This window comes from Canis lupus, chromosome 4, assembly GCF_011100685.1.
Source record: "Canis lupus familiaris isolate Mischka breed German Shepherd chromosome 4, alternate assembly UU_Cfam_GSD_1.0, whole genome shotgun sequence".
In the NCBI taxonomy this organism is placed as follows: Eukaryota; Metazoa; Chordata; class Mammalia; order Carnivora; family Canidae; genus Canis; species Canis lupus.
Genome location: NC_049225.1, coordinates 41,953,795 through 41,975,979, shown reverse-complemented (window position 1 = coordinate 41,975,979; position 22,185 = coordinate 41,953,795). Strand labels below are relative to the sequence as shown.

Genomic DNA, 22,185 nt, shown 5'->3' with positions numbered 1-22,185 from the left:
ATTAACTCAGATTATGTTATGTTATAATTTCGTTAGCTACTTGTAAAATCATATTTTTCTTTTTAGTTTATATCCCAAATAATCTTTGCTTTTTTTTTAGATTTTATTTATTTATTCATGAGAGACACACACAGAGATAGAGAGAGGCAGAGACACAGGCTGAGGGAGAAGCAGGCTCCCTGTGGAGCCTGAAGTGGGACTCCCATCCGAGTCCCAGTCCCAGCTGAAGGCTGCACTAAACCCCTGAGCCACCTGGGCTGCCCTCTTTGCTTCTTTTTAATAGTAAAGAATTAGTAGTAGCTTTCACTTCTTTGTGGTCATCTGAAAGGCTATTCAGATGCAAAAACAGCTCCTGTATAAACTTTTTAAAGCATTGCTGGGCAATAAGTACATGAGATTTTTGAGATTCCTTCTCTTCCCTTCTGCTACTTTCTATTCCTCTGTCCAACTGCCCCCTCCCCCCTTCTGAGTATTTCTCCCTGGGAAAGATAAACTTTAACCAGAATGGGCTAGTCAACAGCAAACAAGGGCAAAAGGCAGTATTGCTTTCAAAGGCAAATTATCAATATCAGTGATTAATTAAATTGGTGGTAAAGCCTTGGGCCTATAGCAAGGTATGTGTACTGAATTTTAAATTCTTAAGTGGGACCCTCAAAAAGGGATAAAGTGGTCCCTTTTTGTGGTTCCTAGAGCCTCTTGGCTTCTAGCAAAAAAGTAAATTAAAACCTTCTCTGATGAGTAGCAGTCGTGATATAAGGCCTTGAGAATCCGGCAATTCAAATCAACCAAATGAGTGTTCATAATTTTAAAAATAACAAGCATGCAAGTAATGAAACAAGATGTCATCAATGTGCACTAACAGAAGTAATAAATTACCTATTAGACCTGCCCAAGGACTTAAGATACTGGAATTGGATGGGAATATAAAATAATTACATATGAAATATTTAAAGAAATAAAAAGTAGAATCACAAATGAGCCAACAAGAGTATGACCAAGGCAGATTGAAGAAGACTCAGGTAAGACTTTTAATACTGAGGAAAAAATTTTGTGATCTAAAATGTAATGGATGTGCTAAACAGTAAATTCACCTAGCTAAGAAAAGAATTAGCAAATTGGCAGTTTAGGTTTGAAGAAATTTTCAAGAATGTGGAAAAACAAGGAAGTGAGAATATTAAAACTTAAAAGATGAGATGAAATGTCAGGGTATCAAATCAATCCCAGAAAACCAGAATAGAGAAGATGGGACAGAGGCACTAACTGAAGATACTCTTGAGAATCCATCAATATAGGATCCCCAACATATACCAGTCAAAAACAACAAAACATTTTTATCAAACCATGTATTTCCAAAGACAGAACATCTCTAAAGCAGCTTGAGGAGTATAAAATAGATTGATAAATTCACTCCCAAAAGTAAAAATGGAAGCAAGACAATGGTAAAATATTATTTTTTAAAAAATTGAGTCAAAATAATAGCAATCCTATAATATGTCCCTAAAGTATCTTGCAAGAGCAAGGATGAACAAAAAACAGTTTCAGAAACAAAACCAGAATGTTTTCTGCCAGTAGATCTTTGCGAGATTCTTCATTAAAAGAAAACGGGGGAGGGATCCCTGGGTGGCGCAGCGGTTTGGCACCTGCCTTTGGCCCAGGGCGCGATCCTGGAGACCCGGGATCGAATCCCATGTCGGGCTCCCGTTGCATGGAGCCTGCTTCTCCCTCTGCCTATGTCTCTGCCTCTCTCTCTCTCTCTCTCTCTTTGTGACTATCATAAATAAATAAAATTAAAAATATATATATATAAAAAAAGAAAAGAAAACGGGGGAAAAAAGCTCTCATTAACAAAATGAAAATGTAACTTACCCAGTGAGAGAAAATATTTGCAAGAACATATCTGATTAAAAGTTAATACACAAAATATGTAAAGAACTCATACAAACAACTCAGCAACAACAGGTATATCGAAAGGTGTTCAACATCACTAGTCATCAGGGAAATGGAAATAAAAACCACAGTGAAAGATCCCCTCACACCTGTTAGAATGACTTTTATCTAAAACACAAGTGAAAACAATTGTTGGCAAAGATGTAGAGAAAAGGGAACCTTGTACGCTGTTGGTGGGAATTTAAATTGGTGCAGCCACTATGGAAAACAGTATGGAAGTTCCTTACAAAATTAAAAATAGAGCTACCATATCATCCAGCAATTCCACCTGTCTGTATTTATTCAAAGAGAAAAAAACACTAACTTGAAAAGATATCTACACTCTCATGTTTATTGCAGCTTTATTTATGATAGCCAAGACATGGAAGCAATCTAAATGTCCACTGATGGATGAATGGAGAAAGAAAACGTAGGGTGTGTGTGTGAGGGAATATTATTCAGCCATATAAAAGAATGGAATCTTACTATATGTGACAGCAAAGATGGATCCTTAGGGCATTATGCTAGATGAAATAAGTCAGACAGAGGAAGACTAATACCATATGATCTCACATGCAGAATCTGAAAGTAAAATATAACAAAAAACTGAAGTCATAGATACAAAGAACAGATTGGTGGTTGCCAGAGGAGGGGACTGGAGGATGGGCAGAATGGGTAAATGTGGTCAAAAGGTATAAACTTCCACTTATAAAATAACCATGAGGGTGTAGTGTACAGCATGATGACTATAATTAATAGTACTGTATTGTGTATTTGAAAGTTGTTGAAGTAAATCTTAAAAGCCCTCACCATAAATAAATTGGTAATTATGTGAGGTGATGGATGTTAACTGGATGTTAATATGGTGATTTGTTTCCTATTATATACAAATATCAAATCATAATATTTTATACTTGAAACTAATGTTATATATCAATTGTATGTCAATTTTTAAAAATTGAGCAAGTAGGAGATCCCTGGGTGGCTCAGCGGGTTAGCGCCTGCCTTGGGCACAGGACATGGTCCTGGAGTCCCGGGACCGGGCTCCCTGCATGGAGCCTGCTTCTCCCTCTGCTTCTCCCTCTGCCTGTGTCTCTGCCTCTCTCTGTGTCTCTCATGAATAAGTAAATAAAATCTTAAAAAAAAAAATTGAGCAAGTATTTCCGTATAAAGCAAGTCTCAACAAATTTCACATAGCATCAGAGTGTCCATATTCTTACCAATTTGCAATTAAACTAAAACTAAATTGCAAAAATAATAATAAATTAACCCATTTATTTGGGTATTTTAGAAACATAAGGTACATGAGATACTGTTTTACTCCCAGTAGATTGGCAAAAATAAGAAATCTTATAGGAGAATGCCAATCAAAGGGAATTATACACTTGTGGGAGGAATATAAAGTAAATCATTAGAAGTGGAATAGAAATCAATTTGGTGTAATTTTGCAAAGTGGAACATTTGAATCCCTGCTAACCTGGCACTTCAGTCTTAGGAATGTCCTCTAGAAAAATCTCTTCTACCCAAGAGGGCGTGTGTAAGAATATTCCTAGTCTACTTGTTCCTAAAGGCACAAAGTAGAAACAGCTCAAATACATGTAAACATGAAAATGGATATACAGATCATAATACAATACAGTATTATATAACAATAAAAATGAAGTACACGTGTATTTATGATGAATGTCAGAGGTACGATAGCTAGTGAAAGCAATTTTCAGGAAACTGTATATAGTATGAAACACTTAATGAAGCCTCAAAACAAATGAGACTAAAAATATATTGTTTAGGAATACATGCATAAATGATAAAACGAAAAAAAAATTTCAAGAGAATGGTAAGCACCAAATACATGATCATGGTTACCTTGAGGGTGGCAGGTAAGGGGCTATACCAGAGGATTGGTATGGAGATAGGTGTGACAGTATGGGTAACGTCTTGGTTCTTAAGTTGTGTAGTGGGTTAAACAGGTGTTTGTTTTGTTTTGTTTTTTAAATATTTTATTTATTTATTCATGAGACAGAGAAAGAGAGAGAGGCAGAGATACAGGCAGAGGGAGAAGCAGACTCCATGCAGGGAGCCCAATGTGGGACTCAATTCCGGGACTCCAGGATCATGCCCTGGGCCTACGGCAGGCGCTAAACCACTGAGCCACCCAGGGATCCCCAGGTGTTTGTTTTATTACACTTCGTATCCAGTACATATAGCTTCATATATCAAATATTGCAATGGAATGTAAAAAGTAAAAAGATTCAGTTATAAAATAATACTGTTTAGGTGCTGAATGAAAATATAGGTACTTTGAGATACACAAATGCAATTAACTTCATAATAATTTATTGAAAAAAATAATTTATTGATATTAAATAGGTCTATTGAATGAATTAAGTCAGATCTGATTCTTGATTAATAAAAATTCCAAGGAGTTTTATAGTTGGATATACTATGTAGGTTTAATAACATTTCAATCTCTAATACATAGAAATTTTTTACATTTGTTTTCCTTTTTTTGGTCATTGTGAAGGAATCTATCTTTTAAAGATATCTGTGGTCTATTTCAGAATGATTGTTTTATATTATGAAAAGTGCCTAATGTAGCTCAAGTTTGTACCACCATATGTAGCAGTATTCAATTTCTTTTGTGCAGACTAAACACTTCAGTTAGTGTTGAACAAAGAAAATTATATGCTCTCGTTATGTGTGCTTTAATTTAGATGCTTAATGGCTTTTAATGTTACAAAATAAGTTTATTATTATATTATGATCTCATTTGTATTATATTGTCTTGCTCTTCCATATTTGTGGTGATATGGTCATGGTTTACGAAAACAATAATCCCTAAGAAATAGGTCATTAACAGTAGTTAACGATTACTTGTGATCTATGGTAATGACTGATTTCTTTGGGATTATTGCAGTTATAAACCATAATTACAGATTATTACAGCAATAATTATTTTGTTAAAGGAAAAGATGTTCTGTGCTTGAACAGCTGCTAAAACAAGTGCCCTGAACATTTCAGAATAAACAGAAAAATGGAAAATTATAATGGAAATTTAGTCTCATTATAAAGATGAGATTCAAAACAAATTATAGGTATGAAACTCGTGTATTGGATATTTAAATTTCTAAATGTAATTTGAATTTATAGATTTACATGGTTCTTTATACTTTGTGGACAAAATTCTATAACCAAAGTAATGTTATTTTGAATATTGTGAGTCTAAAATTGTTGAGGTTTAGGGAAAGGATATGTGTGAGAAATATTATTTCTCATTCAGTTAAATATAAAAATTACATTTGATAGTTTAATAATAATGCCTTTATGTTCCAATGTTGATTTCTAACACTAATCCTAATTTATTCAGACAGTGGTTGTTAAATTTCTTTTTTTTTTTTTTTTTTTTTTTGGTTGTTAAATTTCTAAGGGTTAAGAAATGCCTGCTTTTTGTTTCTTGTATGATAGAAATCACTGCTTTCTAAAACATGGAGAGTAAATAAACATTCTGTTTTTCCTCTGAATAAACAAACTTCCATTCAGAATTTACCATAATTTAAGAAAAAAAATACAATTAATTGATCCCTTGTTATTTTTGCCTAGTGTTTTTTGGTATATAAGACTTAATTTCAAAGTAATAGGATTAAAGGAATTAAACAATAAAAACTTTAAATTCAAGAAATTCATGTCTTATATGTAGTATCTTTTATCTATTATTGGACAGTGATGCTCATCATCTGCACTGAAAGGATCATTTTTCCCTTTTATCTGTCTATCACTAGGTTCAATCCTTTGGGCATGGGGATTCTTCCTTTCTCATTCTACTCCACAATAAACATATTTAGTTATAGTCCTATGGCAGAACATGACACATAGAAAAGCATATGCTTTTCTAAGTGTATTTTACTTGGAAATTTTTTTTTTCACTTCACAGTTTTTTGCTTGTTTTACAAACAGCAGTAAGCAAATACATACGGTTAATGGTAACTAGCTCTAATTGTAACAGGCCTCTGGTAGAGAGGAAAGACCTTAACTTTTAAATACTGTGACTTAATTTTCTTTCTTTTTTTTTTTTTTAAAGATTTTTATTTATTTATTCATGAAAGAGAGAGAGAGAGAGAGAAAGAGGCAGAGATACAGGCAGAGGGAGAAGCAGGCTCCATGCAGGGAGCCTGAATTGGGACTTGATCCCAGGTCTCCAGGATCAGGCCCTGGGCTGAAGGTGGCACTAAACCGCTAGGCCACCAGGGCTGCCCGTACTTAATTTTCATGAGCAGCTTTTAAAGTAAAACTTATAATGAACATAAAAAAGTAATATTGGTATGTTTTGGTTTTTGAAGGTTTGATATAGAAGAACTAAAAAGAGGATGGCTATTTTATAGTAATAATAATAGTGATAATAGCCAGTATTTAGTGAAGACTTGTAAGAAGTATTATTATGAGTAGTTTTCAAGCAAAATACTATTTAGTGTTTATCACAAGCCTATGAGCCAGGTATAATTATCATCTTCATACTTATAAGTAAGGAAATTAAATCCAAGAGGAATTAATAACTAGCATAATTAATACTAGAGGCAGGATTTGAACTGGACCTGTGCTCTTGGTAGCTAAATTGTACTTCCTCCATGTTTTTTAAAATTGATATTTCAGTGGAGAAATATAAAAATTACATGCATTGTGAATTTTTTTACTATTTTCTGGTAGGTTTGTTTTTATCAAGTGGTAGTAGGCAAATGTTTCTGTATTTACATTGGTGATAAACTCCCAAAATAAACTTTCTTATTTTAAATTCAGCTATTCAACACATACTTATTTCATGTGTTACATATACTTGGTTTTATTTTGGCCGATTTGGGAATCGAAGTATAAAAGAACCTAGACATGATCCCAAAGGTAGATGCAATCTCATTTGTGGTCAAGACTCTGGAGACAGAGAAAAATTCTGGTTTGGGAATTGAAATATGTTAAATAAGCACTTGAGAGATTCCTGGATCATAAGATATTGTTGGATCATCAAAGTCTGCCCAGCTGACAACTATGTTGATTGAGTATTCCCTTTTATTGATCTTGAGAGGTAGTGGTATGTATCTCTTAATGGTATGAGAATGGACTTTTGGAACTTCATTGCCTGTATTGGAATCATAGCTCTGCAGTTTTTAATAGGAACATTTGTGACATTAAATGACTGTAATTATAGGTAATAGATACAATGCTTAGAATAACACCCAGTGCATAAAGAATACCATATAAATGTTTGCTGTTACTTTTAGTGATAGTCAAGCTTGCTTTAAGAAAAACCGGTATCGGGATCCCTGGGTGGCGCAGCGGTTTGGCGCCTGCCTTTGGCCTAGGGCGCGATCCTGGAGACCCGGGATCGAATCCCATGTCGGGCTCCCGGTGCATGGAGCCTGCTTCTCCCTCTGCCTGTGTCTCTGCCTCTCTCTCTCTCTCTCTCTGTGACTATCATAAATAAATAAAATTTAAAAAAAAAAAAAAAGAAAAAAAAAAAAAAAGAAAAACCGGTATCTAAAAAATCTAAATTGATAAAACATACAAAGAAGGTTATTAATTTTTAAAGATTATTATTTATGTTTATTTTTTATTTTTTAAATTTATTATTATTTTTTAAATTTATGATCAAACAAAAATAATATTAAAAATGATAAGACTGATATGATTATGACATTGACCATTCAGAAAAGATGTTGCTTATTGGATCATATCAGTACTTACTAACCGCCCTGGATCTAGATTGCTTTTGGTGTTTTTGTTACAAATTTAATTTTAATCATAAGTCTTCACAGATCTTATTTTCTCCATTTTCCAAATTAAAACCCAAAGATGTTAAGAGGTAAGTAACTTAGGCAAGATCACATAGCAAATTGTTTGAGGTGGGATTTGAATGTAGTATTTCCTGGCTCTAGAGTCTGTCATTTTTACTATTATAATGCCTTGCTAAACTTAAAACCCACTGTCCACTCTCTGTCAGGGACTGAGGTCATCATAGTTTATCACTTATTTGGAAGAATAGATCACTTGGCCAATTTTAGAATTTTCTGCAAAATGAGCATTGTTTCTGTCAATATCTCCTAAACATTTTTCTTTCTTGTTATATATTAGGACGTCTTGCATGGCTGGTATACTTAGTTGGGACAGTTGTTGGAGGAAGGTTAACATATACCAGTACAGATGAACATGATGCTATGGATGGAGAATTATCCTGCCGGTACGTAATGGCCATAAAATTTACAAAAATTTACTAAATACTTAAGAAATTTAGTTACTGAACTGGTATTATGAGCTAAAACATTTTATACTTGACCTTTTGAGGAAGGTATTATTTTCTTTCTTATTGGTGAGAAAAACCAAGGAATGGAGGTTAAGTGATTTGTAGAAGTCAAGTCTCTAGGAAGTATTACAGTCAAAATATTTTAAACTCATATTTGAATAGTGTGATGAAGATTTAGGTAGCTTTTTATTTCTTAGGACCCGATAAAGCATGCAAAATTACTGTGTATTGGGTGGTGGCAAAATTGGGGTGACATACATCCATCTTGTTAGAAAGCAATGGATAATTACCCAATACAAGCTTTGTTTATGATTGTTGACTAGATTTTTCACCTCATGACCATAGTCTTAAGAAGCAATGAATTACTTACCTTAACACTGAGGAAAATTGCTACGTGTGAATAATACACGTGAGTTTGGTTTTTAATATATTCTATTTTTGAATAACATTTTACTTTATAAATAAAGTAATATATGTTTTTATTGAACATTTAACTATTTCAAATAAAAAGAAAAGTTGTATATTAATTTGGAGATAACTTGCTGTCATTTTGCTGCATACCTTTTACTGAGTCTTTTTAGTTAATGCTTGAGGATATATGTACATTACATGTGTCTTTTTCAACATTTTTTGAACAAAAGTTATACTATATTACTGTCTTGTAAACTAAAATGGAGATAATAATACCTAATTCATTTTGGGCTATTATAAGGATTAAATGAGTTAATATTTGTAAGATGCTTAGAACAGTGCCTGGCAAATAGTAAGCATTATATTACCACATGCCCCTCTCCCCCCACTCAAACACTTCTTTTAAAAAACAGCAAGCATAATATTGTGAACATTTTACCTAGATGTTAAATATTCTAAGCTATACCATAATTTATACATACCCCAGTTTTTGGAATTTTAGGTTGGTTCTCAAATTGTTCTTTGTTGTAAACTTCTTTGAGGTGAGTGTTCTTTCAGTTATATCTTTAATGTAGATAAAAAATAATTTCATTAGAGATAATTCTTAAAGGCTAAATAGCTGGTTGAATGGTCTGCAACATTTTAAAGAGTTTCAGTACTTACTACCAAATGACATTTTGGAAGTGTTATACCACTTTATTCTCTGAACTCAAAGGCTCTGAGACTTACCATTTTTTTGCAGTTGAACACTAGATTTTGGGATCATTATCTTTGCCAGTTTATAGTTAAAAAATGTCTTGTTTTGATTTGTATTGTTTTGGTTACAAATGGTATCAAACACTCTTCCATTCCTATTTTTCCCAATTATATTTTCTCTTTGTGGTTTTTAAATATATATAGATTGTATCATTTAGCTACTTTTGTGATGATCTTTCCCCTAATATATCTATAAGAACTCAGTATATATCAAAGATCTTAATATTTCATATTCATTTTGAAAATGTTTTCTCCATGTTTTTAATGCGTTTTAGAAATATCTCTGTTAATGGATTTAAATATTTATGTATTCAGACTGCTGAATCTTTTCCTTTCATATTTTCCCCATTGTTCATGCTTAGAAAGGTTGTTCCACACCTAGATAATAAAAATATTCACCTAGATTTTCTCCTACTTTTATGGTTTCAGATTTTTATATTTAATTTTTAATACATTTGATGTTTGTTTTATATACTTTTTCCAAAGTTTCCATACTGTTAACCAATTAATGCAAACCCCACCCTTTACTGATTTGAAATGCTGCTTATATGTTTACACAAAATTCTTAGGTCTTTTTCTAAGCTTTCATTCTTTTCCACTGATCTTAGAAGTCTGTTTTCCTCTGTGTAGAATAGAAATATAAGAGAAGCAATTCATTGCTTTTTATTAAGGCTTTGGTCATGAGGTGAAAAATCTAGTCAATGATAGTAAACAAAGCTTATATCGGGTAACTGACTATCTATTGCTTTTTGACCACATGCATGTCACCCCGATTTTGCCACCACCCGATAGACACCACTATCACCCTACCAAAGTCCTTAAAATTATTACGCCAAGCTGTGGCATTTTCCATTACTATTCTTAAATAGAGTCCTAGGTATTTAATAAATTTGTTGGCATTTTGAAAAAAATTTTCTTTTCCTTCCATACTCTTTTTAACCTGTAAACTAGCCCTTGTTTGAGTGAAACTTGAGTCTGAATGGAACATAAATATTTTAGCTTTCTTAAGATTTATTATTTCTAATATCAGATAACTCTAAAATATGGGTAGAGGCATTCTTAGAATGCTTTGGTTAATTTTAAACAAAGTGAATAATTTGCCTCTGTGCCATCTTTTAATATGATATGACATAATTTAGTAAAGTGCAAAGTAAGTATACTTTTTACTATAGTTATAGTTTGATTTTTAAAAATTTTCATCATCATTTTAAAAGTTTTTTCATCATCACGTAGAGAAATACCCACTGGCATTATTTTCCTGAGAAATATATAACAGGAAATAAACAAAAGCAGGTGTATATATGCCAGGGAAATAGACAAAAGCAGGTGTATATTTGCCAAGTAGAAAATTTTAATTTTTTCATTAAGCAACATATTTAACTTTAAATAAGATTTGATTTATGTTTTAGCCATTCCCTAGAAAACAAAATGTTAGGTGAAGTCTATAATGGTCTAAGGCTTTATTGAGGGATGGGAAGAAAGGTACATTTTCAAGGGAAAAATAAAATGAAGGAAAAGGAAGAGAGAGAGTAAGAGAAAACAAAGAGTCAGTGCTCCTAATTCACAGATTCCAGTTTTGCAGATTTGCGTACTTGCTAAAATTTATTGGTAACCCCAGAACCAATACTCGTGCTACTACAGTCATTTGTGGATATGTGCTTGGTGGTGAAAAATTTGTGTTCCCTGATACCCACTTTCCAGCTGAAGTTGATCAGATGCTCTTTTTGGTTCACACTCTCATACTGTAATTAAGTGTCCTTTTCATTGTCTCTTTAGTCCCATATATCTCACATTTTTGTGCTTTTTGTTGGTGGTTTTGCTATTTACAGTGGTCCCCAATGTAGTGCTGAAATGCTGTCTAGTGTTCCTAAGCACAACAGAAAAGCTGTAAAGTACCTTACAGAGAAAATATGTATGTTAGATAAGCCTTGTTCAGGCACAGGTTGTTGTGGTACTGGCTATGAGTTCAATGTTAATGAATCAACAATATATTAAATAAGATGTCTTTAAAAAGAAACACACAAAGAACAAAATTATGTGTGGGTTAGTTGATGAAAATATTATGATCATAGTTCCTTAGGAACCTAACCCGTATCTCCTCCAGGAATGCAGTGGTTCAGTCTTCACTAATTCAGTTTTCACAATGCCTTTATAGAACATAACTGCCATGAATAATGAGAATCAAATGTATAAGGTGGTGCATTACACACTGATTGCTCACTGTTACAGGAGATTTCCCCAGAGGCCACATATAGAACCACTGTGTTTGAACAGTCCATGATGGCGGTGGGAGGATGGACTGTAGGCAAGCCAGTTTTCTGTTGGCTTATTTCTGTGTCCCATTTCTTATTAAAGTCTCCTCTTGGGGAGTAGTTTTGTTCCCTGGCCTCTCTGAGGTGCCACTGGGGAAGCCAGAACTTTTGTCCTGCTGAGTTGGGAGGTAGGGGCTGGAGCTGTCAGAGGCCTCTCTTCTCCCCTGAGTGAGGATGTACAACTGCAGGAACTGTGGGAATCTTTACGGGAGCTGCAAGGCAAGTGGATGAGGGTAGTGGGTGAGAGGTAGTGGTGAGGTAGTGGTGAAGGAATGGTGAGAGAGGGTGAGAGAGAGTGGTGAGGTGGGTGGGTATGTAAACAGGGCTAAGCAGATTCAAACTGAGGCATAAAAAAAGATATAAATATGTTTTAAAATCTGAGCTTTTAAATTAAATAAGAATGATGTTTTATGTAGAATTTTAAAATATCAATTTCATATGAAGAAGTAACTGGCACTGTAATACTGTTGCCTTCAATGTGTTGGTATATACTTTGCTCACTCCTGAGAAAACTACCAAATTGGAAGATCATGAAGATTCTGCCAAAAACCTATATGCTATTTTATCAGGAAAAGGTTAATATTCATAAAAGCTCCCAATATTGTGATAATTTTAATTAAAACATGTTACTTTAACATTTAAATATGCTTCCTTAACTTAGCAAATAAATTTATTTGTGCTCAGGTCATGCAGTTCTAATTAAATACAGATAATTTTATAGTCATTTCAGTTTCATTCATCATTACCAGAATATAAACCTCTTGAGAGATTACCCGGAGATTTTGTTTTATTCATCTTATATCCTCCCAGTTTGCTCGTGCTAGTAGAATGACTGCTTCTTTCAGTTATGATACCCTCCTTCCCTCGTTGTTTCTCTGGCCTGTTAGTCTCTCTGTCATCCCTCATCATTCATCAACACCTTTGACAGCTAGCTCAGAGTTTTGTTTTGTTCTTTTTCCCAAACTCTGCTATCCTATGGATGACTTCAACTTCTTACCCATTAGATCATATTACTCTGCTCTATTCATAAGCTTCCAGAGGCTTCTTTTCACACATGAGAATTCCAGAGTCCGTGTCATGGCTCAGAGCTTCCTGTACTACTTCTCTGACTTCCTTTCCTACCCTTTCTCATTCAGTTCAGCCACACTGACCTCCTTGGTGTTTTCGAGTGTTGGAAATATGTTCTCACTTTAGGGCCTTTGCACTTCTGCTAGGAATGCTTTCTCCTAGATGTTTCTGTAGTACTCCTTCACTTCAGTTAGGTCTGTATGCAGCTGTCTCTTCCTGCTTTGACATCCCAATCCAAACTAACATCCTTATCCTAGTTTATTTTTTCCACAATACTTATTACCTCTTGATGTTTGTTTGTTCCTCTAGAGTAAGGGAGGAATAAGCTTCATTTGCTTTGTGCACGGCTGTATTTTTATCTCATCTGCCTAGCCAAACCTTAACCCTAAGGAATTCAGAGTTTTCACTAATTTGTTGAGTGATTATAAAAGAAATTGCACAGGGGATCCCTGGGTGGCTCAGCAGTTTAACGCCTGCCTTTGGCCCAGGGCGTGATCCTGGAGTCCCGGGATCGAGTCCCGCATCGGGCTCCCGGCATGGAGCCTGCTTTTCCCTCCTCCTGTGTCTTTGCCTCTCTCTCTCTCTCTCTCTCTCTCTCTCTGTCTATCATAAATAAATAAATCTTTAAAAAAAAAAGAAATTGCACACCTCTGCATAAAGGTAACATTTGTCAATTAAGATACCATGTTTTACCTCAGTTGAGCCCTTAACATTGCCCAGTGATTTTCTCCTATTTTAGTAATTCTTGTCTTCTGACTTCCAAAAAGCTGTTGCATGTTCATTTGCATGTTCTGCTCCGCACGTGTCTTCAATTTAGTGACTAAAATTAAGCTATCTTCCCTCCACTCCCAGCCCTGACTCTCTTCATGTGTCTCACCATCTCTTCAGTTTGTCTAAGCCTGCATCCCAGGAGTTATCCTTAACTTTTCTTTTTCTCTCACCAACATCCACATAGTCTTCATCTTCATATCCTGTCAGTTCTGCCTTCTAGTTAGGCCAGTTGGTCCAGTTGTTTCTATGTCCCCTGCCATTTTAGCTCTCTGTATCTTTTTCTTGGGTTCATGCTACAGTTTTAAATGGACACCTTGGTTCCTCTCTGGCTTTCTTTTCTTTTCTCTTCTTTTTATTTTTTTTCTTTTTTAAGATTTTGTTTATTTATTTGAGAGAGAGAGAAAGCAAGCATGAGCAGGGGGAGGGGCAGTGGGAGAGGGAGAAACAGGCTCTGCTCAGACTTTGCAATGCTTTCCGTTGCTTTTGGGATTAAAATCAACATGGCTTATCAGGTTCTTCATGATCTGGCTCCTGCCTGTCTTATTATTAGCCTCATCTCCTGCCAGGGACTGCTTTATAGCCATATTTAACTGTTTCAGCTCCTAAATGAGCCATGCTTTTTCTTCCCTCTCTAGGTAGTTACACATGCTTTCTCCTTTCCCTCAACACACTCTTTGCCCTGTTCCATCCTAGAATATTATGAATCTTCGTTAATTTCTTTGTATTGTTACAGCACTTGTCATTCTTTATCTTAATCATTTGTTATATGTCTTTCCCTGTATAGACTATAGGTATCTGGAGGGCTTGTTCACTATTATATTCCGAACTTCTAATGAACATATACCATATAGTAGGCCCTCAGATATTTATTGACTGCATGAATACTTATTTATTTGGGTAGGTAGAGAGATACAAACAAGTGAGTATCCAAAATTCATTTCTTTGAATTTGAAATGAATTTTGAAATGGTGATTATACTTGGATTAACATTATTTAATGATATATTTGTCTTTTTATTCCCTCCGTGCTCTTTACCAAAAATAACATGAAGAAAAAAATAGCTGCAGGACAATAAATTAAAACTGAAAGTGAATATTATATATGCAGTACAAGCTTTGGTCTTAAGTACTTTTCAAAGTGGCCACAAATCTTTGAATGGCACTGTGGCAGAGACTACTAGCTGTACAGTGTTTATTCCTCCCTTCTTCTGAAGTAATAGAATACCTGATTCTTTTGCCAGGCATGTGGCCACCTGATTAAAGATTTACTAGACTCTTGCAGCTAGATGTGGCTAAGTGATTGTGCTCTAGGCAAATGGATGTAAGCAGATGTGGTATGTGCAAGACATATGGACATAATGGGTGGAGCTAAAATAGCCATCTTAGACCAAAAAGTGATTGTGTGAATGGAGGCAAGTGTAACAAGATGAAAAGCACTTGAGTCTCTGATACACTGTGGAGCACTAGCTAGTCCTGGAGCACTGCCTTGGATATTTGCCACAGAGAGAAATAAATATCCATATTGTTTAGGCCGTGGTTATTTGGACATTAGACTGTTGCAGCCGAACTTCTTTTACAACTACCAAAACTTCTTTGACAATGGATCATGTATTGTGCTGGGAACTCCTTCCTGGGATCCCATTTCCTCTTAGGCAGATGCAAATCGCCAGTTTAACTTGAGTTGTAAAGACATACCAACAAACTGTCTTCTGGTTTTCCCTCTTCCTAGGATTTTGGTATGCTGTAAAAAGGAAATAAAAATGAAGGAACAAGTACATAGAATCAACAAAGAGCTAGAGTAGGAAAAGGGAAGTCTCACTTAGGAAAGAATTAAAAAACAAGATATGTCTGTTTAAGTCACTTGAAAAATCACCTGGATCTAGACACAGTTTGATGTATATATCTATTTTTTTAACTAAAAATTACTCCCAGTAATCTGCTAATTCAAAAATACACAGACTAAAAGCTTTATCATTCCTCTCAAAATTGCAGAACAAACACATCTTCTTAGGAAAAAAAGAACAATCTGAATGCATAAGGGTATATGACAAGGGATATATTTGTATATGATAAGGGATATAATTGAGTGTATATGATAAGGGGTATAATTGAAATAGTGAGCAAAAGATAGACTATACTACAAGAAAGAAGTGGTGTTGAAGCACATGAGTAGCCATTTGGAAAAAATGTTGATCCATATCTCACAAGACATGTTCAAGATAAGTTCAAATGTATCAAAAAGGTAAATGTAAAAAAAAAAAAAGAAGAAAAGAAAAACAAAAATACCTCAGATTTAGGTAAGACCTTGTTACTATGCAAAATCTGTTTAAAAATTGATGAAAAGGGGCACCTGGGTGGCTCAGTCGGTTAAGTGTTGGACTCTTGGTTTTGGCTCAGGTCATGATCTCATGGGTGGTGGGATTGAGCCCTGAGTCTGGCTCTGCACTTAATGGGAAGTCTGCTTGAAAATTCCCTCTCTCTGTACCAACCCCCCCCCACACACAAACTCATGCTCTCTGTCTCTAAAATAAATCAAGAAATCTTTAAAAATTAATGAAAATTTAGTATAACAAAAACTTCTGCATGGCATAAAAAAAAAAGTCAGGAGACAAATTAAAACCATGGAAAAATATTAAAGCTGAATCACAGGCAAAGGACTCAGTTTTCTAATATGTAAAGAATTTGTAGAAATCAACAATAAAAAGCCTAATAGAAAGAATTAGCAAAGTATATGGACAAACAGGTAACAGACAAAGACATATATAAGGCTTAAAAACATGGAAAAATTTTAACCTCACATACATGAGTGAAATACAAAATAAAACTGCACTGGATGTCGTTTTTCATATTTCAATGAATTTTATAGTTTCATGTCATCTGAATTATCTGAGTGTATATAGACACTACACTCATAGACTAATGATAGAAGTATAAATTGTTTCAATTGTTTCTCTCTCTATTTAATAATAGCTATCAAGATTATAAAAAAATAAAATTCTTTAAACTAGTGGTTTTACTTTTAGTAGTGTATATTGTAATGTATGTGTGAAATGATGTGTACAAGATGGATAATTCCATCCTTTTTGCAATAGCAAAAAAATTATAAACAATGCCCATTTGTAGAGAGTATTTGAAAATATTATGGTATATTCATATAATAAAATGTTGAACAGCTGCAAGAGAGAATGAGGAAGCTCTTGATGGCTGACATGGAAAGATCTGTAAGATAGTTAAATGGAAAAGGCTGGATTTGGAATTGTAACTATAGTATATTCCATATGTTTAAAGGAGTTGGAAGGAGAATATATAGTTGCATTTGACTGCATATACATTTAAAAAAATCTCTGGAAGAACATATAAACTATTAACAGTATGTGTGTATGTTCCTATGTATATGCATGGAAGGAAGTGTGCAGGTCAGGATAGACATAGCTGCCTTTGTGTATAGTTAGAAAAAGGAGAAAAAAGTGCTATTCCTCAACGACCTCTGCCTCTTGGCTTTTAAAAGATGATTATAATAAGCTGATTTTGTTAACACCAGGCACTTGTCAGCCATCCACTGGAAATTTTTAATGAAAATAGATAGGTAATACAAGGATTTCTCTTGAAAATTCTAGACCAAGCTTTTCATTATATTGAATTAATTTTTTTTCTCTAAGAAATATGACTTAACCTTCAGTTCACTTATGATTATCTGGTAATAATAGTTGTATACTTGTATTAAAAATACTTGATCTTATTAAGATTATCTTGTAAGTTTTTCCAGGTGAAATTTTTATTATTCATTGAAAAAAATGCTAATAACTTGATTGGTGGATCTCTTGATTTTTAAAAAATGTTTTGAATCATGTGACCCCCAAATAGATAATTATATAAAAATTATAGGTTTAATGAAAAGGTAAAATATAAAGCTACATGTTCAGTATCATTTTTCTTTTATTAAAAGGTAAATTTTATATAGATACAAATATTTATATCTATGTGTATATATAGTATAAAATTAGGGATTTACATATATATATGCATACGATATATGTATATACCTTATGCGTTTATATATAAATTTTTAGTGAAATAGTAAGTGTATGTCCTTGTAGGTTTCTATGTATATATGTGTATGTGTATGTTTTAAAAAGACTAAAAGGAATTAGACCAAATTGTAGTATCTCTTAGTAGTAGGATTTCAGATGGTTTTAAAAATATTTTTTATGAGCTTTTGTATTTTTCCACTTTTTAAAGTGATTATATATTACATTAAATTGACAATAAATGTTTTAATATTGTTTCTATAAGAACTGTCACTGAAGTTTTTTTTCTCCTTCACGAAAAGAGTTTTTCAGCTTATATCTTTAATGGATACCGGATTGCCTCAGTGTTCTAATGAGAAAATAGAGCTTGCAATTCTGTGGTTTTTGGATCAGTTTCGTAAAACATATGTTGGTGATCAACTTCAAAGAACCTCAAAGGTAGGTTTTTACTAGATTTACTAGATTTTTAAAAAATGTTACCGAAAAATGAAGAAAGATGTTCACATCTAACAGTTCTAAACTGAATGATACATTTATGTAATTTCTACCTAAGAGGTAGAAGTCGATTGACTAATTGGTATTGAAGGCAATGGGAGATTAATTTGCTTGTTTTATACCTAGATTTACCATTTTCTTTGAAGAATGATTGGCAGAGTTAGTGAATATTTTTTATGTGGTTAGTCAAATAATTAAGATTACTTTAAACACTTTAATAGATTTTACCTTATTATGTTTATCTCAAGGTTTAAGATAAGAGGTTTATTACTCTTTTAGTAGTTCTGAGACTTTAGGGGCATGCACTTATTTATGTGATTTCCAGTATATTTTTCTCTCATTGCTCTGCATTTTTACAAAACTGATGAGGACCAGGAGCACTAGACATGTTTTTGAGAGGCCACAGTTAAATCACCTTAATGTAGAGGACACTCATAGTATGATAATTGAAAGTTTAGCATCAGCAAATTTAGATGAATTGATCTTAAGGCATAATGAGGGATTATCGAGGTCGTTTATGTGAACCCTAACTGGATATTTAGTAATACTGTGACATGGAGTAAGATCTATGAAGTTTTCTTCTTCTTCTGAAATAGTAACTCTTTCCAAGCCTTCTCTGTTAAGAAGTCCTAAGGATAGACTTATCTCCTGTGGATGTATAGATTCTATTAGCAATGTTGAAGGATTTCTTACTGGAAATATTTAGAATAAGCTTTTTATATTGAACTGAGCTTTTTTCCTATGGGAAATCTAGTGTGACCTTTAGTACATTTATGATTCTCTGTTTGTTATAGTCATATAATAGTGGAAAAACTTTTGTTTGATTTTGTTAGTATTATCCTTTAGTATAGTATAGTATAGTATAGTATAGTATAGTAATCTTTCCCTCAGTAGAAAACCAGAGAGAATAATGTAATGAACACTCATGTACCCACCATCCAGCTTTGTTTGTTTGTTTATTTTCTTTGCTTTTTAAGAAAGTGATATAGCTTGATGCTTCCTTTGTCAAATATATTGTGATATGTTATTGTCATTTAGGATTAACTTCAATAAAATTTTCTTAGAATTTAGCTGTCATTGAATGAGGCCATTAGGGAGAAAAAGGAATAACTAGAAATAAACGTTTGATAGTAAGACAAATTAGAATCAGACAAAAATTATATGGTATGAAACTTATACAAGGGTGCCTCTTTTAAAATACCAGATGAGGGGATCCCTGGATGGATCAGTGGCTGAGCGGCTGCCTTCGGCCCAGGGCGTGATCCCAGAGTGCTGGGATCAAGTCCCACATCGGGCTCCGCCTGCTTCTCCCTCTGCCTGTGTCTCTGCCTCTCTCTCTCTCTCTCTCTCTCTCTCTCTCTCTCTGTCGCTCATGAATAAATAAATAAAATATTAAAAAATTTTTTAAAAAGTCCCAGATGAGTTACTTGAAGGTGGAGAATAAATCTCATACATAATACATTCATGTGATAAAGGGTATGTTCTTGAGTTGGAAAATGATGCTGACTTTAGTGAAATTATTAAGCAAGTTTAAATAAGATGTGTTGCTAAGCATCTTGAAGTTACGTATGCATAATAAGTGCTTCAGGAACCCAGGTGGAATCATAGAGGAATCTTAAGTAATGTATAGAATAGAAGTGTATGTTATAAATGAGAAAGAAGTATCATAAATGGTAGCTATAGACATTTATTAAAGAAGTAGTCTGTGTCAAAGACTTCACACTTGACAGATATCTAATTTCATCTCACAAAGCCCTGTGCGAATAGTTGTTTTTATTGACACCTGCCCACCCCTTTTTACAGATTTGGAAACTGAGGTCTAGAATGGTTAATTAATGTGTTTAAGTGGTTGAATCTGAATTTGAACCCAGGACACCTATGATAACAGACCCTGTGATGCTAATCACTTTTCTGTATTGTCTCCTGTTGGATCTTTCACTGTGATATTGAATAGGCCCTTCAATCTCAGTAGGTCTTAAACACATCCTGAAACCCATTCCACCTGTTTTCCAGTTTTGAGGAAAAATGCCTGACTGTGAACCCAAAATTTCCACTTTGTTCTTATATCTAATTTGTCACCTAATTTTGCTGATTTTCTTACTCTCTTTCAGTTTCACTTTTTTCTCAGGTCCTCAGTTTTTATCCTCATTATCACTGCTTGTCATTTCACACTGGATTTCAAAAGTCTTCTGACTGTCCTCTTTGTTTCCTTTTTTGCCTTTTCCCCACTCTGGTCCATTTTCCATACTGCCTCCAAAGTAATCTTTCCCTCAGTAGAAAACCAGAGAGAATAATGTAATGAACACTCATGTACCCACCGTCCAGCTTTGTCAGATCTGAATGCCTTGCCCTATTTGCTTCTGTATATTTTTAAATGAAAAGTTAGGGGATCCCTGGGTGGCTCAGCGGTTTAGTGCCTGCCTTTGGTCCAGGGCCTGATCCTGGAGTCCCTGGATCGAGTCTTACGTCAGGCTCCAGGTATGGAGCCTGCTTCTCCCTCCTCCTGTGTCTCTGCCTCTCTCTCTCTCTCTTTCTCTATGTCTATCATAAATAAATGAATAAATCTTTAAAAAAAAAAAAAGAAAAGTTAATGGCCTGTTCTTGCTCTGATTCTGTTCTTACTTCTTACCCCCAAAGTAACTGTCATCCTAAATTTAGTGTCATTTTCATGCATGATTTTGTTCAATTCCCGCATTCCTATGTAATTATGAACAAAAATAGTACTGTTAACTTTATAGAAAATTAGTATGCAAGAGCTTGCTGTTTTTGATCAACATTGTTTTTGAGATTTATGCATGGTAATACATATATTTATAATTTATTTTAATTATTGAATGGTATTACTGTATATTACTGTGCCTACATACTCATTTTTCTGTCAATATATGTTAGATTGTTTCCAATTTTAAAGATTACAGAAAATTCTACAGTAAACATTCTAATACCATTTTCTTTATGCATATGTATGAGTATCTTGAAGGTAAATACTGAGAGTGGAATTGCTGGGCTGTAGACTACATATTTTCAGCTTGATCAGATATTATCAAGTTGCCACCCCCCCAAGTGTTTGGATAGTTTGTAGTTGTTTGAATAGTGCTGTATGTTGTCTTAATACTTGCTTTTGTTAGACTTTAAAATTTGCAGAATTTCTCTGCTTAAAATTCTTATTGATTTCTCAGTATATATAAAATAGACACCTTATTATGGTCAGATTTTGCCTACCTTTGCAACCTTTTTTTTTTTCTGACACTGCATTCTACTCTATGACATGTTTTGTGTGTGCTACACTTCTTTCCCTCTTGCCAATTTATTTTTACTATCCAATGAACATTAATAAGTAACTACTGTATATTAAGACCAGGAATACAATAACCCATAGGATGGTCCATCTCTCTACTAAGTTTTTAATTAAAGAAGATCAGCAAATAAAAACTTAGAGGGCAGCCCCAGTGGCGCAGCAATTTAGCGCCGCCTGCAGCCTAGGGCATAATCCTGGAGACCCTGGATCAAGTCCCACGTCAGGCTTCTCTGCATGGAGCCTACTTCTCCCTCCACCTATGTCTCTGCCTCTCTCTCTCTCTCTCTGTCTCTCATGAATAAATAAATAAAATCTTTAAGAAAAAAAACACATCAGAGTAAAAATATTGAAAGACAAAGAGAAGATTTTTTTTAAATTTTTTATTTATTTATGATAGTCACAGAGAGAGAGAGAGGGGGGCAGAGACACAGGCAGAGGGAGAAGCAGGCTCCATGCACCGGGAGCCCGTTGTGGGATTCGATCCCGGGTCTCTAGGATCATGCCCTGGGCCAAAGGCAGGCGCCAAACCGCTGCACCACCCAGGGATCCCCAAAGAGAAGATTTTGATAGCAGCAAGAGAAAAAAATATTTATCACAGTTACCAGAAGGGAGGTGGTTGGGGGGATGGGTGAAATGGTGATGGGGATTGAGGAGGACATTTGTGATGACCACTGGGTGATTTATGGAAGTGTTGAATAAAAACTTAAAAAAAAAAAAAGGAAAAAGAAGAACTACTTAATACATGCAAAGAGACACCAATAAGATTAACAGCTGACTAGTCTTTAGAAACAGTAGGGGTCAGGAGATAGTTGGATGATATAGTCAAAGTGCTGAA

At 34.3% G+C, this 22,185-nt stretch overlaps 1 protein-coding gene across 6 annotated transcripts in view; it reads left to right on the top strand.

The window, feature by feature from the left end:
• Positions 1 to 22,185, top strand: part of RANBP17 (RAN binding protein 17) — a 301,098-nt gene that overhangs the window by 48,593 nt on the left and 230,320 nt on the right. For all 6 annotated transcript variants that reach the window (XR_005358198.1, XR_005358199.1, XM_038534775.1 and 3 more), the window contains 2 exons: positions 8,044 to 8,149; positions 17,860 to 17,995. Coding sequence is in view for 4 of the 6 variants with exons in the window: in XM_038534775.1 (XP_038390703.1) it covers positions 8,044 to 8,149; positions 17,860 to 17,995 (242 nt within the window). In the remaining 2 variants the exon portion in view is untranslated. The remainder of the gene's footprint in view (positions 1 to 8,043; positions 8,150 to 17,859; positions 17,996 to 22,185) is intronic.